Source organism: Opisthocomus hoazin, chromosome 5 (genome assembly GCF_030867145.1).
Source record: "Opisthocomus hoazin isolate bOpiHoa1 chromosome 5, bOpiHoa1.hap1, whole genome shotgun sequence".
NCBI lineage: Eukaryota > Metazoa > Chordata > Aves > Opisthocomiformes > Opisthocomidae > Opisthocomus > Opisthocomus hoazin.
In genome coordinates, this window is record NC_134418.1 from 61,277,902 (window position 1) to 61,296,145 (window position 18,244).

At 45.3% G+C, this 18,244-nt stretch overlaps 1 protein-coding gene across 6 annotated transcripts in view; it reads right to left on the reverse strand.

Annotated features, from left to right (window-relative positions):
- Positions 1-5,005: 5,005 nt before the first annotated feature.
- Positions 5,006-18,244, reverse strand: part of BMPR1B (bone morphogenetic protein receptor type 1B) — a 259,241-nt gene continuing 246,002 nt past the window's right edge. For all 6 annotated transcript variants that reach the window (XM_075421484.1, XM_075421483.1, XM_075421485.1 and 3 more), the window contains 5 exons: positions 16,487-16,679; positions 15,771-16,068; positions 13,278-13,453; positions 11,769-11,899; positions 5,006-8,884 (listed from right to left, as the gene is read on the reverse strand). In XM_075421484.1, coding sequence (XP_075277599.1) covers positions 8,759-8,884; positions 11,769-11,899; positions 13,278-13,453; positions 15,771-16,068; positions 16,487-16,679 — 924 coding nt within the window. In that variant the 3' untranslated portion in view covers positions 5,006-8,758. The remainder of the gene's footprint in view (positions 8,885-11,768; positions 11,900-13,277; positions 13,454-15,770; positions 16,069-16,486; positions 16,680-18,244) is intronic.

Sequence of the window (18,244 nt, forward strand, 5' to 3'; positions counted from 1 at the left end):
CAAGTAGTTACCACAGCTCTGAGGTTAATTTTGAACAAAATGATACTGCTGAGGTTGGGTTTTTTTCATCTCGTGTCCAGGACACTTTGTAAACTGTCTTACTGAGTGTTCAGAAGTCTTTTCAGGTATTACTCTGGCTCTCATCTGGCCATGCAGTAAAACTTAATTGTTTGTAGGCTGGCTTGCTTAACATCAAGCAGTGCAAAGATGCGAGTGGTTGGTGAATGAAAAGCAAACCTTTGGCTCTTCTGCAAGGACTCCACGGAGGTATTGACTGTGGGGTCACTGCCGCAATCCATTCCTAGCTTATGTGTAAAACCTTGAGCTCATACAATGAGCTGCACTGCAGATTTTTAAATCCTGAAGCATGCGTCTCGGACATCCTTTGAAGTCGGAATTTAACAGAAATGCGAAGTGTCTGTGTGTGTGTATATATAGAGATACACATACAGATAGAGAGGAGAAAATAAAGGACTGCTGGAGGCTTTTAGCTCTGATGTTAATTGTGGCCATCCTCTTACAACCAATTTTTGCTTGGGAAGGTGAAGGTCAAAATTGAGTGCTGTATCATCACTGCAAGGTCAAACAGGCAGTACATCGAGCACCGACAGAGTAAAAACTGGCAAGGAACTAGAGCTGGACTTGAACCAAAGCCACAGAAATGAGCCTTCAAGTTTTGTAGGTCAAGGTCCTCGCTTGAAATAGAAGCGTTTAGTTTGCTTACTCGTCCTTTAAGGTTGGCACCTGCTCCCTGAAATCTAAAAATCCCTTTATCTGAAAGTCCTTTGATAAGCTCTGCCTGTGCAAAAAAGCAATCAATCATAAACCAGAGTTCCCACAAACCTCTGTCACTGAATAGGTATTTCACATTTTCTGTGATGGTGGTTAAATGTATTTAATGGTGGTGCGGTCTCAACTGTTTACAAAGAAACCAGTTGCTGCGTGTGCGGGACCCTGGGCCTGCCCTTTTCTCCAGGAGCATCCCATGCCACGGCACGCGGTAACTGCTGGATGCCTGTGAAGAAGGAGCGGGATGTAACGAGGCCGGGCTCTCCCGCGGCGGGGAGCTGGCTCTCCCAGCACTGGCACCCTGGTCTCCAGCTGCCAGCTTGCAGCTGGTGGGACAATAGCCCCCAGATGAGAGAAGCTTGCGCGGCCCCGAGGGCTTCTTTGGCTGCTGCCAGCTGGCTTTTGCTACGGCTTGCCAGTAAATTTGGGAGATTAAACAATATGAAGAAAATGAAAAATCAGTCTGAAAAGTAAACAAAATTAGGAAGGAGGAGAAGCAAAATGCTCTTCTCCCGTAGATCTTGCAAGGCATCTTGCAAAAACACCCTCCAAGCCGTGAGCCAACAACCTGCTTTGAAGCAGGGTGCGTTACACAGCTGAGACAGAGAAGTCATGGCATTACCTGGCGTTACTGTCTGGGCACGTCTGTGTGCTGGAATTTTTTACTAACACACGTTCTGCCTGTTAATGTCGAAGAGTTAAAAAAAAAAAGTTAAGATGGTACTTTTGGTACCTTTCCAAAGCAAAGAAGGAAGGCCCATAGGAAATGCAATGTCTGTGCAACCAGGGCCGAGAGGGTGTATCATCGTGTTTGTCCCTCCTCTTCCCATGTCTCAGCTCTACCAGGGTTCGTGGGATTCGTTTTCTTTGCTATTCAGATCCAGAGAACTATTTTGGTTTTGATTTCCCTGTTGCTGTATCTTCTATGCAATTCCTTTTCTAAAGACTGACTTACTACCAGAGAAGTGCTAGCCATTGCATTATTTGTATTGCTGTACAGTGGAGGTGTGGTTTACTAGTTCTGAGTGTGCCTCTTACCCCCTTCCCTTTTTCTCCTTCCCTCTGTTTGTAAATGCCTGCATTTATTCTGTCAGCCTGACATGTACAAAGTGTAAGAAAGAATTTTTAAACAGGTAATAAATTATATTTATAAGCAACTGGAAAAAAAAAATACTCCACTATCTTGTGTTCAATTGTTCAGTTCCTGGAAACTGGGGAGGAAAGAGGAGCCTTTTATTTAATGTCTTTAAAAAAAAAAATTATCTGCTCAAAAGAAATGTTTCTGTACATAAGAAGTCCTTGTGATGTAGTCTCCCTCACAAGATACCATTCGTGACCCCTGCATGCCCACGCAGGCTGTTTCATTGCACTTCACAAACCCTCGCACCTCCCCATGGGGTTTTACCCCAGCAACTACAGCAGGATTCACCCCAGATGATTTTCCTCCTCAGGTTTGCGTTTTGTGGACGCAGTCAAAGGTGGCGAAAAGCAACGAGCGAGAAAACGTGTCCTCAGCTGCTGAGCGCAGCTCCCCTCCCTGCATCCAGCCTGTTACAGAGGGGAGCAGCCCGCTGGCCTGGTCGCAAATGCCTGGGAGGCAAACAGAGCCCTTTGGGCAAGGTGATGGTGTCCAGCAACACCTGCTTATGTCTGATTTAGCCATGGGGATACAATGCCCAGGCACTGAAGTGCACCCTTCTTGCACCCGCTCCCCGCTGTCGGAGATGGCGGTCATTTCTCAGCGGCCTTGTGAGACCTGTCACGCTCAGTGTTCAGGGGAAAGTCACTGTTAAGTCAAAGCCGAAGCACCCCAGCAGCGTACAAAGCCAAACAGCCCAAAAGCCGAGAACGTGGCAACAAGTGCACCTGCCAGGTCTGCAAGACCCTGCAGTCCAGCTGGAAAAGGGCAGACCTTTAAAATCCCATCCCCTGTATCCATGGATTACCACAAGCTTTTCTCAGGGCGCAAGGTAGCTTTATTTTATTTTCCTCCCACTGCAATTTTTTATGTGAGCTACGTGGCGGGCAGAGGGCTGTGCTGCCTGAGCACAGGACTATGCCAGCTTCTTTAACGCTCCTTGGTCAAGTGCTCCACTAACACAAGGCTCTTCCGTTTCCCTGGCTCCTCTGCTAAAACCAGGGTGTGGGCAATCTCTGCCCGCTGGCTCCTGTCATCTGTTTGCCCTCAACAGGCAGCAATTCTTTGCAGGAGGGCGGGCACAGGCAGCCCCGCAGCACCAGCTGGTGCGGCTGTCCCGTGCTGGGGACCGGCGGGTTACTGAGCCAAGACCTGACGCCCCGAGTCCGGATGAAATACTGGGCATTGCTCAAGCCCATCAAGCACCGCACAGAGCTGCAGCCAAGCGCCAGGTTTGCTCCACCCAAAAGCCACTGGACCTTTGGCAACACGGAAGGAGAAACTATTAATTTTTTTTTTAACTTTATTATTATCTTCTCTGTAATAGGTAGGTTATATATGACAAGGACTCGGAGCTATGACGTGAAGGGAGGATCTGTCTCCCATGGGACACGGGGCATAACTTCAACAATGGTAACTTTGGCTCTATGTTAGCTCCACAGCTAAACAGAGCTGAGCTGCAGGCAGGGCTGGTTTCTGCAAAATTGAGATGTCCATTCGGGACCCAGTCACTGCTTCTAGATCTCCTGGTGTCTGCCTGCCTCTCCCTTTGCATACCTAGCTTTCACAGGAGACAAGCTCTTTTCTGTCCATCCCGCTATTCCCACCCTGTCTACGTGTATTGCCGAGCTCAAGTTTCCTTTGGTTTCTGACACCCCATGGGCTGGGGCTGCCATAGCCTGCAGTCTTTGCTTTGGCCAAGCAGTTCCCTCCTTATCTTTGGGAGCTTTCCCTTCAGGCACCTCACCTCTAGCTGCTCTTCCTGAGACTCCTGGAAGTGTCTGCGTTTGAAGGTGAGACTGCAACTCTCCTTCGCAGGTGGCGAAAGGCATGGTTCGGTGGGCTTCACAAGGAAGCAGAGCTCCCGTTTTGGCAGGGGACAGTAGCATGACTCTGCCAACCCTGAATGGAAGTGAAATAGTCCCAACGCCGCCTGCAGCTGCAGAAGATACGGGTAGCTAAGCCCAAAGCTGAACAGTAGCCACGCACCTAGCAAGGCAGAGAGGAACAGAGCCTAGGACTGCCCCAAAAAGCCAGACCTAGAAAGTCAGGGGGAAAAGCAAGCAGGATGGGCCCAGAGGGCAGCTGCAGAAACACCAATCTCAGCAGCACGCTGGAGAAGGCGCAGCCCAGACGGGCTGTGCCAGAGCACCGCATCGCCTGCAGCACCGTGCAGCCACGGGGAGCAGAAATAGCCCCAAAACGATGGGATACAGCAATGTGCCAAGGACAACACGCAGCAAGCACTGGGCTTTCCCCCCTAGATGTGGCCTGGCCAAGGGACTGTGGAAATGCTGCTGGAGAATAACCGCAACGCTCTGCCGCCAGCCTGGGGCAAAGCAGGAGGGCTGCAAGGTCTGTGTTAGCCAGCAGTGAGATGCGGCTCAGGGGAAGAATGCTGTTTACACACTTCTCTGAAAATAACCGGCAAGGTAATTACAGCTGAATGCTGCCTGCTGCAACACAGCACTGCAGAACGAAAAGAGAGCTCAGGCCATAAATACAAATACATACAAACATCTCTCTGTGTGTAGAGCTACATACGCCCCAGCGTCTGTCAGCATTAAGGAACGACACGGTTCGGCTGATGCCGTGTATGTAGGCTGCAACTTCTTTTCTCCCGAAGCATGAGGCTGGAATATCTAGCTTCAGTCTGTGCACAGCTTACCTCCTGTGCCTCTTGTGCTATTGAAAATAGTAGTTGCAACCCATAAATACGTGGGGGAAAGAAGGGAAGGGGGGGAGGGCTCACAAAAATATTATGCGAATGCTAAATTTCTATAAATTTACATAATCAGCCACAAAATGCAAGTGACTGCTCTATTAGTGATAACACAACTTTAATTACGCTTTCTCTCTTCTGTGAGTTGTGGAAGAAGTGATGCTTTTTCATGTCAGTGGAAGCATAGGCAACATCTTACTGTTTATTTGTTTGCTCAGAGGAAAAATCTGATAAAAAATAAATAAGGTGAGGCATGGTCAAAATAATCTAGCCAGTGAAAAGAAACCCAAAGGTGGTGCTTTTCAAGCACATGAAAAGTAAATAGAAATAAAAGCACTCTCTTTCATGGAGAGATGGAAACAATTTTATTTTAGGGGAATGTTAAAACAACCATATACAATCTGAACAAATACAATGTAACAGTTTGTTCCCTAGGTTTTCTAATTACAGTATTTACAGGTTTAATAAGGCACTGGTTCTCAAAAAAGAACACAAATTCGTTTCTCAGTCTTTAAATTGTCAACCTTTTCTTTAACAGAAATAACTTTGTGCTAGAGAAAGGACAGCAGTTGCTAGACGGCATCTCTTCCTTTTTGGGTGTCTTTTTTTTATCCTCCTTCTCCCACTTACCTGTGCCATCTTATCTATGCCAGTAAACACTAAACTCAACTTCCTTCAGGGATTTACATTTGAAAACTGGATTTCCAGACCTGCGGGCACTGAAGCCACAATTATCTCCGCCACCGACTTCCAAGCTCTCATCGATGTGCACTGTGAAGGTACCAAAATCTGGAAGTGACATGAAAAGGCTACACCTGGCAAAATAAATGTACTAACCTGTACTCACTGTACATGCTGAAGCCATAATAATTACATGATGAATGCTGCAGAAAGTCAGCCGTGCAGGCGGTAACTCGAATGTCACAGTGCTGGAACAAACGACTTCCACACTTGCCCTAGGCTGTTTTCTGGCCTTAGGAATATCCCTTCACAATATCACTGATTCCAGTGGGTAGGAGATTTGAGGGCAAAATCTGGCCTTTTGTGTCTTGGGAGAAAATGGGCAGGCACTAGTTACACAACTGCAGACCCTTTGCTTTCTCAGAGGTGTGTCTCCTCATATATATATATTTATCTTCCTATACAGCACCGTTGCAGTGATTTGTCATTTATGCATTTTCATAAATAAATATTATGTTTTATTTAGTGCTTTATCATCCATAATTGTTTACTCTTAATCCACATACTGGAGTTATTCCAGACTCCCAACTGAATATATATATATATTTTTGTATATATATATATATATATAAAAAACACATAAACTTGAACATTTAACATACACACTTTATGTAACCTATCAACCAATATCTTAGATCCCTTTCTTTTGGACCAAAAATAGTAAGACTAGTTCAGAACATCAGCGACGGGCCCTTTCTCTCACAACCCACTGACAGCAGGTGCCAGGGGCATCGCGTGCATTGCATCTGCCAGCCGGCAAAGCACTGTCCAAAACATTTCTGAGGAGAGCCATGATAATATTAAAAAAAAAACAAACCAAACCCACAACTATTTGATGAAAGCAGACGTGAAAAACACCTAAACACAGCAGGGAAGAGGCATCCCTGCTGCGTGACCGCTTACCCAGGACCCGCAGGGACCGGGCTCAGAGGTGGGATCGACACAGCCTGCCCCGACCGCTGCCCAAGTCAACGGTCCTGTCCGCTTCCTCGGAGCCGCGAAACCCCAGTTCCTTGGGGCTGTGCCGGTTTTTATGAAAAGGCATGGTGGCGAAAGGAGAGAGAACAGAAACTCCGTGGCTCCACTCACTAAGACAAAACGGTGAAGAAAGGCTGGGCTGTCTTCCTCATTTTGGGCCACAAATCTTCAAGCCAAAGCAGCCGAGATAAGGAGCAAACTCCGTTCTCAGCCACGCAAGCACGCTATTTATTAAGGACAGGGGAACCAGCATCGCCCCTCTTGGGGCCAGGGTTCAATGTACTATTAACTCCCAGAGATCTTCTCTTTGTATTGCTTGGTATTTTTGGGTACAGGCAGGGAAACTGCACCGCAGAAAAAGCACTCTAATTAACAAAAATCCTCTGATTAAACTTTTTAACACCTACAATCACGGACACCTTGCTGGTTCTCTTGAACCTGTGCATTTTTCTCTGTTAGCCTGAAAGGATAAAATGGTAATTTTTCCAACTAGAAATACCTTCAGGGAGCCATGAAGCTAAACCCCAATTATATACCTACCTACCACAAATAAATCAGTTTTGTCCAAAAAGGCAAAAAAGAAGCATTACAGAAATGCTGAGGCTAAATCCAGCGTGGCAATTATTTCAGTTCTGAAATAGGCTTAGCATAATCAAAGCAGCACTTGTAAGGACTTATTTCAAAATTAAACTGAACACCATCTGAGTGAAACAGGACATAGGCAGGCAAAAAAGTTTAAAAAAATAAAAGAAAAGAAGGGTAAAGAAAGGTTAACCAATAACTCCCGTACAGCTCAGCTTTGATAACCTGACAAAGAACAGAGATCTTTCCAAAGAAAATACTTCACGGGAGTATTTCACCTCTCATTTCCCCTGCTGTAGTTTTAACATCGCAGCAACTGCTGCAGCCCCAGGAAGGAGGAATGGGGAAAGACGGTAAATAAGTTTCCCGTTGCTCTAAAAGCTCCTCTTGCTGGGAAACCACGATGCTACCCAACCCCAGCTTGGCGGCAAAGCCTCTCGCTGCAGGGCGGTGGCTCCCAGAGCCTTCGAGGCTGCTGTAAGGCCACCCGAAATGGCAAGGCAGATGGAGCTCGAGCCGAATTGTTTGCTTTGCCATGCCTCCAACTACAGCAGGAGAAGTGCTGGGGGCACCTGCCCGCTGCCGGCCATGGTGCCTGGCTCTCACTGCCCACCCAAGTCCCAGGCTCCTCCTTCCCTGTCCGGTTCCTGCTGTGGCCAGGAGGCACCAGATCTCCCTACGCTTAAAGAAAAATGACTGCTACCCCAAAACCAGGGATTTTTAAGGCTTTCACTTTCCCTTAAAAAAGGGAACAGAGATTTTATTATTTTTTTCTTTTCCATCTGTGATTGTAAATGGACACCTCACTTTCACATAGATGAAAGAGACAGTTAATAATTTTTCCTCTTGCCCAGAGGTTGTGTATGTAGGTCACAGCAGTTTCAAATTTACCAGTGGATCCAAATGTGTACTTAATTTCCACTCGCACACAAAATACATTATTTTGCTATGTGGGGAATGAAAGAAAAGAAAAAAAAGCTGAGAAAAGGGGCACTTGTCTATCATCCTGGTACCATACCCATCAGATTTCCTGGAGATGTGCAGAGCTTCTTCAGACAAGCAGGTCACACTGAACCATATTCATACGGCTCCCAGTTATCCTAAACGAAGCATGACCTCCCCTGGGACAGGCCACCCACAGGAACCCAGCCACCCGTGCTAACGATGGAAGGGATGTAATCGGGCTCCATCTCTGTACTGAGAGAACCGCTCACATGGGCAGGGCTATGGAAAGTTGTCTCCACAGGTAGGCTGCTTTGGAGACAGTTCCCATCACAGCTCCTCTGAGCTGCTGCACAGACACTCTCTCTCTTTTTTAAATGCTGGAGTGCAATAGTCTCTTCATAAATGAAAAAGTCACTTTGCTGTCATTTTCAGCACGTTTTCTTCCAATTTTTTTTAATGTAACAATATACATCTGTTTTACTTCTAACCAAAAGTTTTATTTTCATAAAATTTAAAGCAGTATCTTTTTAAACAATCAAAATAATAATAATAACAATAATAATAATAAAATAATAAGTGGCTTTCACAGAAAGCAACATGCATAATCTTAAATCAGTTACTAAAACTGTATTTCCCCATGTAAACAAGGGCAGACAAACCTCTTCCAATCTCGTATGTCAAAATTCAGCTGATTTTGCGACAGATTATCTCCTCAGAAGCTGTCAAACAAACTTACAGCTGATCTTAAACATGACTGCATTCAAGGTACATATTAGCAAAGACTTTCGATACCTCTTCAGGACTTCTGCCTGCACGAGAAAGTCCCTTTCCGCGGGCCTTCACGAGAGCTGCCGCTGGCTGAGTCAGAGTTTAATGTCCTGCGATTCTGACATTTTGGCAAGTGTTTTCTTGACCCTCAGGGCTGTGAGGCGGGAGGCAGGGTTGTGAGCCCAGCACTCCATCATCAGCTTCCCCATCTGCCGCAGGCACTGTGGAGAGAAACGGGAGAGAAAGTCCCACCTGGGTCAGTGGAAGAGCAGACTGCGGTTGGCGGCACTGCCACTAAACTGAAGGGAAAAGGTCTTTTCTAAGGCTAGACAAAAAAAGACAACATGCTGGCTCGTATTGCTTTTCACAAGCTCTTATTTTCTGTATATTAAGGTGAGTTCTCAAAACACGCCAATTACTCTTACAGTTTACGACAAGTTGTAGTCTAGACTTGGCTGTATGCTCCACAAAAGCACTTTTCTTACCTTCCCTTCCCCAAACCCACGCAGAAAATCTCCCACAGCCTGATCCGCACAAGCGTGGCTTTGTAGAGCGAGCCCTTTGCTGTACAAATTCAGTGCAACTCATTTTCCTCAGCCAGAAACCGGCCCCTGGGCTACAGCCCAGCGTAAGCACGCACCCATGGCTCCTGCCCAGCCATCCCTGCCGGAAAGCCGACAGCGAGCACTTGCCTCGGCTCTGCCCTGTCCCGCTCCATCCCCTGCTCGCTTCCAAAACATGGCCAGGCCCTCTGTAGAAGACTGCTACAGACTGGTTTTGTCTCGACATTGCCATTGTCGCCTCTTCCTGGCCTCCGAAAAAACCTCCACAACGACCTGCAGGAAAGCGCTTGCGCGCAGAGTAGCACGCGGACTGGCAAGAGCGGACTTGTCTAAGCGGGCAGCACGCGTGGCACGAACTGCACGTACTTGGACATGCTCTGCGCACACGCAAATATCCCTATGAAAGGGCAGCACATGCTCCTCGGAGCCCTCTTGCTCTCCTCCTCGCCGCTGGGCTCCGCCCTCGCCGGGGCCTCCACGCCTGCACAGAGACTGAGCCGCCTGGACATCGCTGGACATCGTCGAATCCGTGGTGGTGGTAACTGATCCTCTCCCCCCGCACTTCTTTTCCTCGCTCGCTGGGGTTTTTCGACTTTACTCCTTTCTTTCTTTCTTTCTCGTCTCCTCCCCCCGCTGCCATCCCTACCCGACCTCCGATTCCCGGTTCACCAAAATAAAGTTTACAAGGTTGCACGGCATCTGACTCCATTCGCGTCTTAATCTCGTCCTTGGGATCATATCGAAACCTTCCCGATATTGGATCAGGACACCCTCCTCCGGCTCCCAACAACAGCTCTCTTGCTGCCAGGATCGCTCAGAGTTGCCTTTGTCATCCTGGAAAAGGAGCATACACCCCTGCTCTGCATCCACCGCCTTCTTCCAAACATAAAGCCCCCCATAAACCATCGCAGCTGGGGGATGACCCCATCAGCCTACAGAGTTACACTGCCTGAAGATTTGCTTGCTACGATAGGAAAAGAGAAGTTTTCCATCTCATCCAACCTGCTCTCCATTTTCGTGAGGCTCCTGGCCCAGAACAAGTGCAGAGCCTGAAAGGCATCAAGTACAAACCCCACTGGCAGCGCCCAGACCAGTCCAATACATTTCAGATTAATGTGGATTTTTATAAATGCGTTTTGATGTTTGCCTCTCATTGCTACAACTCCCGAAGCAGGATTACCGATGATGCTAACCAATTAATCAAGATCAGTGACTTCAAGGAGCCCCCCCAATCCTCAGTACGTGTGGTAGAAGACCAAACACACACGGTGGGCCACCACACAAAAGCTCTTCCTGGGATCGATGCTAACAGCGCGTCACTCAGAGTTTCCTCCAGCATTTCCACTCCCGGTCTGCAGGCTCAGAGGGATTTGGTTAGGGAGAGGATGAGGCAAGCGATTCTCCATTGGATCTTCCCACACTGGCTGTTGCACAAGTCCTTGAGCCTCCCAGGGAGGTTGTTTTATTTTTCCTTCACATTCTCAATTTGCCTACATCTCATGCCACCTAAATCTTTCATCTACCTGCAGAATATTCATCTGCACGTGGTTGTTCCCAAATGGCAGCTGTCTTCTGCAACTGTAGAAAACTTTACAGCATTAAACTGTACCAATTAACATGATTAATGACCCCTCCTCCATAACATCTCGAGAGCAGTTGGCAGGTTTGCCTGTGGTACCTCCACTGTTTGTCTCTGAATCCATGAGCACAACTTTGCTTTGTTACAGATTCTCAGCAGGGAGAGTTCAGATTCTCTCCCAGCCCCCTCACCTCCACATTTTATTCTGGAAAGCGTTTTCTGGATCCTATGTCTCTTCTGAAAGGCCAGACCTGTAGCGCTCTTTGCTAAAATGCAAGATATGGTGCTGAATGATCAGTGCTACTCAGTGCAGCCTGGCTTCAGTGGTCTGTACTATTCCATCTCAATACCATAATAATGAAACTTAATATTCTGCACTAATGTTAGTGTAAAATCATGGCAAAATTATGTTTCCAAGCCTGCACACCTGTGATCACAGAAAAGCTGTATATTAATTTCATATCAAAGCGACAAGCGATGATTTCCTTCTTAAAAAAAAAAAAAGGAAAAAGGTTGGAATTACAGCCCTCACATCAGTACAAGCTGAAGTAGCTGCCCGTACAACAAGTATTCTGCCACTGCACTATATACTATAAAACAATTTTTCTTTCAAAATTTTGGGCTAGCCACTGATTTAATGCCAAGAGCAGAAAGCAAAATGAGTGCAAGAGGAAAACAGAGAGACTAAGAAGGTCTGAGCGCAGCCTGCTATCATTGTGGGATCTGGTAGACAGCACATGAGAAACCTGCTTGCAGGTATTGTAGGCTACAGCCCCTGGGGCCCTGAACACCTTCAGTGGGGATATCGGCGGGGGTCACGCTCCTTCCTGAGCCCTGCTACGCTGTGGCTGGTGCTAGCACCAGTGGTAAAGCTCCTCCTCACTCAAAATGATGCAGATTTAGGTCATTCTCACTCACTCGCTCTGATTAAAAACACAGGCTGCATTTTAAGAGGGACGATACCTCATCACTGCTCCATCGGTTGGGAAACGAAGGGCGTAGCCTCTTGATGCACACGATCTCCCGCATGTCCTCGTACGAGGGGTCGCTGGGCACAAGGTCGTGGTACGGAAGCTGGTATTCCTCAACTATTCCTGAAAGAAGCAATTAGTTGCCCGTCACCTGCAGAAGACACCTTCCACTACCCTCTTCCCCTCTCAATTTACAACAGATGGACCATATTGTTTAACAATTACACGTACTTCTCCTCACTGCCCTGCAAGTTTACTCCAGAGTCAAGCTCCAACGTAACCATTGCCATATAAAGACTGACCAGGTACCTTAATCTGAAAGCGCAGTTACTTGCCAAGTGAGACAGATTCTACCACTGCTGTCCAGTCCAGCAATCTCCAGTAAGTTATCACTGAAAGAACTATTAGCATAGGGTCAGTATCAGAGTAATTAGGCAGAGAATTAATCCTGAATCAGGTCTCCGTCTTATCAGTGGACCTGGTACACATTAAAGGGCATTTCTGTGCCTTTTTAGAACATGGGAAGGTACCACTCTTTGTGCACAGCGACCATGACGACAATATTCCAGATTTTACATCGCACCATTGCAATAAACCTTACCAGTTTGTAAACACAGGGATCAAGTTGCTCATCAGTGAAATTCAGCTCCTCTAGGGTAAGCACAGAGCAAGCGTTCAGCACAATCCTTGCAGGCTTTAAAGACCAATAAAGTCTGGTGAAGGTAGCGCAGACTCGAGAGACACATGCTCTACTCTTACTTGCCACCAATCTGGCACGTAACCACTGCCAAGTCATTTCGTTGCATTTAACTTTCCTCAGTGGCAAAATAGAGGTAATAATGCCCATCATTTCTGTACTACACTAAGCTCTACCTGCAGAAAACACACATAACCTGCACGTACAAGGACGGATCTATGCTCCGAGTCTGCAGCTGGCTGCATTGCTTTATCTTTGCTGTCCTCATGCTTGAATGCCCTGAGACCAGAAGGAAATGGGGCACATCACTGGTATGGCAACGACGCAGTAAGTGCCATTTCCCTCTGTTTTTTTCTACTTGTCTTGTAAACAGATTACATATTCTAAATAATGGTTCATCATACCCTCAAATTGTTTGCCCTCCTCCTTATCTTTAACTGTAATAAAAGAAAGAATTCACTATTTTCTTTCTGCTAAAATAGCTGGATAGCCCCAGTCCAGCAAAAATGTGTTGCCATTGGAAAGGTCTCCAGATGAGTTCCATATTCCTTCTCCAGTGAAGGCATCCGCTGCCTTCAAACAAGCCATTAAAATACAGCCTAAGTCTCTGCTGCTGAAATAGCACTGACTGATGCTTTAAAATAAGTTTCAACAAGAGAACGGGTATAAAGAGAGTTACCTGTATGGTTTATCCACATTTGTTTATTACAGTAAAAACAATTACCCAGGGAAAACAATGCAATGGAAGATTTAGGTTACTAATGGGGTTCACCAACACAACTAAAAGCAATCTCCCAGCTCTACCTCCTGAAACACATCTCCTTGCGATCTCCCAAAGGATGAGTCCAAAACTGTACATGTCAGCCATGATGTACGACTGAAAGTGATTTCTATTCAAGCTTTCATCCAGCACCTCAGGAGGCATATAGCGTTTTGTTCCTACACGGGTATTCGGCGGTATGTCCACCTCGTTTGTGTCACTAAAAGAAAAAGAAGGGGGAAAAAAAAGGGCATCAAACATGCAATAAAGCGGCTAGAAAAGAAAGCAATTTAGATGGGAGAAGTAGTAAATTCACACCACATCCTCTCTCAAACAAGGTCAAAAGTAATGCATAATCTTACTGGAACAACTCTTACACGGAAAGCCTCTTGGTGTCAAGGCACCCCTTCTTAAAAGGCTGACCCGCCTGAGGCTATGTTAAGCACTCAAATGCAGAACCACAACCCAGATAAGACTCAACAGGGATGCTGTAACATTTGCGAGATTTCATTAGCATTAGCCTGGGCTCTAATGCTGGTGATAACAATCAAATCTTCATTAAATGCTGCTTTCTTAACAGACTCCACCACCTAATGCTTTAGTCTTAGCAATTAAAGGAGGACACTAAGTAGCTGGGGCAGTATCACTTAGCTGTAGCAAATCAGACCTGCAAGCAAGACGAGTCTAACTATGTTTTGTGCATGCATTATGTTTGATGTCTCCCAACCTTTACACATAAAGATGTGTAAACACACAGGCGTAAATGTGTAAAAAAATCTAACCGAATATGTTACGCCTCACACAATGACAAGAAGAGACCATGTATATCTAATGGAAAGCAAATTCCCATTAAGTATGTGACTGGATTTAATTTTTTCTCTTAACTCTAATTCAGCTGCATCAGTTTTAATGTTTTTTAAAAGTTTAATATATGGCATAAATTGTGATTTCCTTAGAAAGGTCTGTCTCCCTTTCCCCACCTTCAAAACATAAATATTTTAAATGTGACGGATACAACATCTCACAGAATAATTATGCAACTTCTTCTGAAATTTTCTTCACTTACAGCAATTTTCTTCACCTACAGTCATGAAAATGACCAAAAAAAGCTGAGGCTTAGGTACAATCAGTTACCTACACAGCCATTAAATCACACATATGCTGGTGGCATTTCTGTATACCCCCCAAAAAGTAACTTAAATTTAGTGACCTGCACCATCTTTCAATATTTCAAATAAAATGAGAAATGCAGAGAACTTTACTAAACTTGTCAGCTTCAGCAGAGCACAGCCCTTTCAACTGTTTTTTCCTGTCCCTGGTCATTGCCCGAGAAATGCTGTCTAAGGAAGGGTTCAGTATGAAAACAAGCTAAGTATGTAATATAAATTCAATTTGGACTGTGACAAAATCAATATTTCGCCTTCTTTGACAGCAACACCGGGTAGTTTGTAGTTCTTCCCAGTTCACACCTAAGCAGGGTGCTGCTCTGTACTTGTCAGGCAAGGTATACCTGCAAAGGGTGAATTTCTTCCCTGAAACTTTTACAGAAAATAGTGTATTTCCAAGTTATTGTTTTCCAGGCCCCTGTTCCTCAAAGTAAAATTATTCCTTTCTCATGTCCTAAAAAAAGGTCAGGTTCACAAAGGAAAAGCCTCACTAAGAAACCTGGTAGGTAAGTGAATGGTGAGAAGAGCACGTAAAAACTGCCTTTCCTTACACTCTGAATAATTTCAGTTCAAGATTTGTACAGAATTCTTAAATATTTCTGATACTTCAGGGAGCCCATGGTTTCAAAGCTGACCTCTGAAACTGAAACCTTCAGTCTATGGTCACATTTCTCTATGCAGCAAAATCAGAGACCTCGTAACACACGTCTCTACCACCAGGACCAGTGCCAGGAGCTCAAGCTCCTTTTGAACAGAGCTGTCAGACAGCGACGACTTCTTTCCGAATCCCAGGAGCGCGTAAGTCCTACTTGTCTGCTCTAAGTTGTTTAAACACACAACCATTCTTGTAAAATCAAATTTCAAAGCCATTTCAAAAATCAAATCTGTACTTCGGCAATTTGATTTGCAGGAAATGCAACAAAAGGCAGTCCAAATGGGGTGCTTTTCAATAAACCCCAATTAGCAACTTGTGCAAATGATTCATATTCCTCTAGATAAGTTGTGAGCGACTGATCTTGGGATAAGACAAGCTGAAAGCTTCAGTGACAAGTTTACTGACATCCGACCTGTCAGTGCTATGTCCTTTTGGCATGTGGTACAATACCCAGGTTGCTATTGAGGGTGAAGTGATGAAAACTGAGCCTTTATGCAAATGCAGCTACTGTGCTCAATAATTAAAAAGCGACTGTTTATACACCTGCACTGTGTGTTTATGTGACATCCCCACCCACGCAGGTAGCCCCACCTCACATACAGAAGAGCACAGCGTGACAGGTTTGCACATACACTGCAGGTCCTTACACGTTGCTGAATCAGTAACTAAACCAGTGTTTCCATCTGATTTACCAACTCTTCCTCACTTCTACTCACCTGATGAATTTAACAGCCAAGCCCAAATCTGCGATACAGCAGGTGCCGTTCTTTTTCACCAGGATATTCTTACTTTTTAGGTCACGGTGGGCAATAGCAGGTTTGCCCTGAGTACTGAAGATCTCAGTGTGCAGGTGGCACAAGCCACTAACAGAGGAATAAGCCAGTTTTAGCATGGCTTTTGTGTCCAAGGTAGTAGATTTCAGATAGTCATAAAGTGAGCCGTTCTCATGATAGTCGGTGATGAGATACAGCTGGGTCCAAGATCCTGTACCTTTAATGTCTGCGGCAATGAATCCTGCAAAAAAAGATGATTTTCAAATTAATGCTTCTCAGGGCTTTGACTGCTCAGAACTCTGGACTGTCAGCCACTACAACAGTTTAATAACATATTTAATTTCCTTCATCTTACTCCCATGCAACTATGGCTCACCTCCAGCCTTTAAACATGTTTTCAGAAAGCCCAGATATGGAAATAGAGATGGCAGAAACAGATGTGTGGAGTAACAGCCCCTCAAGCCCCATTATATTTTAACTTCTTTCTATGTTTCGGTAATCCTTGAAACATCTTTCTTTTAAAAAGTGCTGGGTGGCTAACTGCAGAACACAGCAGGTAACAAAGCACATCGGAAAGGGCATCAGACAACACCAAATACAAAATCATTGAAGTTAAGAAACCTGTATACTATGAAATAATTATCTTTAATTTCACTCACCAAGAATATTTTCATGCCTCATCAGGACAGTCTGGTAGATTTCTGTTTCTCTGAACCAGCTGGCTTCCTCCGTGGTAAAAAACACTTTCACGGCTACCTTTTCGCCACGCCACTTTCCCATCCAGACTTCTCCGTAGCGACCTTTTCCAATCTGCTTTACCATCTGAATCTGTTTTGCAATGGTCCTTTGAACCTGCGAAACGCCGAGACGAGTGGTTACAACTTGCTCCGCAGACCTTCTGCACTCACCTACCTCCGTCCGTGTCTCCTCCCCACGCAGCAAGCCCGGTGGACAGGGGAACGCGCAGCCACCGCGATGTGGACTGCAGCAAAGCTCCGCAACGCAGATGCTCCCCGTTTCCCCCACGATGCCATGCTGGTGAGGCCATTCCTGTCACTGTGAAAAAGCCTTCCCATACATTCCCAAAATGCACCGTGGCCTCTCAAGAAAGTAAATCCCTCTGTGCGAAGGAAACTTTTGCCTACTAACATTGAAAATCTTGTCTTCCTCCAGGATGTCATCCTTTTGTGGAATTCTTTTATTATTTTTGGAAAAGCTTTGGCAGAAAACACTCCCAGCTACCCCAACCCAAACAAAACTCCAAAGGGGTAGGTAACACATTTTTAATTAAAATAGGGATGTTTGTTAGCTACTCAACATGGTTGAGACTCAAGGCCAGGGCTCCCAAGAGCCAAAAGCATTTCAGTGCTCCAAAACTACTGAGAGCAGCTTCCTATCACCTTCCTTGAAAATTCCACGCTTAATAATTTCAAAATATAAATTTGGTGTTACGAACCTCAGCCACTACTCACACAGTTAGAACCCACGTGCCTGCATTAATTTTAACAAACATCATCATTACATAGTCATAAAAAGTAAAAATTTTCTTCCAAATATATGAAAGTAGAGCTTTAAATCTGCCCTTTCTAGTGCTTGTACCAGCTTTGTCAGCGGCTGTACCGTGCACTGATGATAAAGTCAAACCCCTTGTGCAGCTGTAGCAGAAGATCAATGCACTCAGCAGCAGCACAGAGATACCCTTCATAAGCACGGCATACCCCAGGCAGCAGGTGGACTGAATCTACATTTAACAGGCTTTTATGACTATAAAAAATCTTGGACAAATGGAGACTAACACACTCTCATAGGACTGGAGCACGTCTGCGGATCACATATTTGTAAAAGTTCACAGATCCAGTAGATGCTGCAACACAACCCACTGGTGTTCATGGTTGGCTCAGCCTCACCCCAGTATAACAAGATTAAAATGTCACCCACTTGTGCTTCAGTATTGCCAGTTCAATCCACAGGTAATGATTTTTGGTTTGGTAGGATTTTACAAGATTTTGAAAGAAAATAACTTTACAGCCTCCAATGCGAGGAGTTTTTCATCTGGCCCAAGCAATTGGCAAAATCTGGACAAGTGCAAATTCAAGGTCTCTTGATTTTGCTGCCATCAATCTATAAATTTCAAGCATTTTTTTGAAGCAAGTGTTCACTGTCTGAATCCCTGGGAAATCATACGCATTTCATGTAATCCCAAATATTTTCACAATCTTGGCTGACAGAAACGATCAAAACCTGATTTTAAAACCATTTGTTTCCTTCGTTACCCCTGGAGGTCCAGTAGAAACTATCACTCTGGTAATGCAGAGCAAGACTGCCACAACCCCACTGTGGCATGAATGTACGTCCAAGGACGAACCCAAAACCTATTAGGCAATGTCTCTTCTCATTTACTTTGTAAATAAATTACT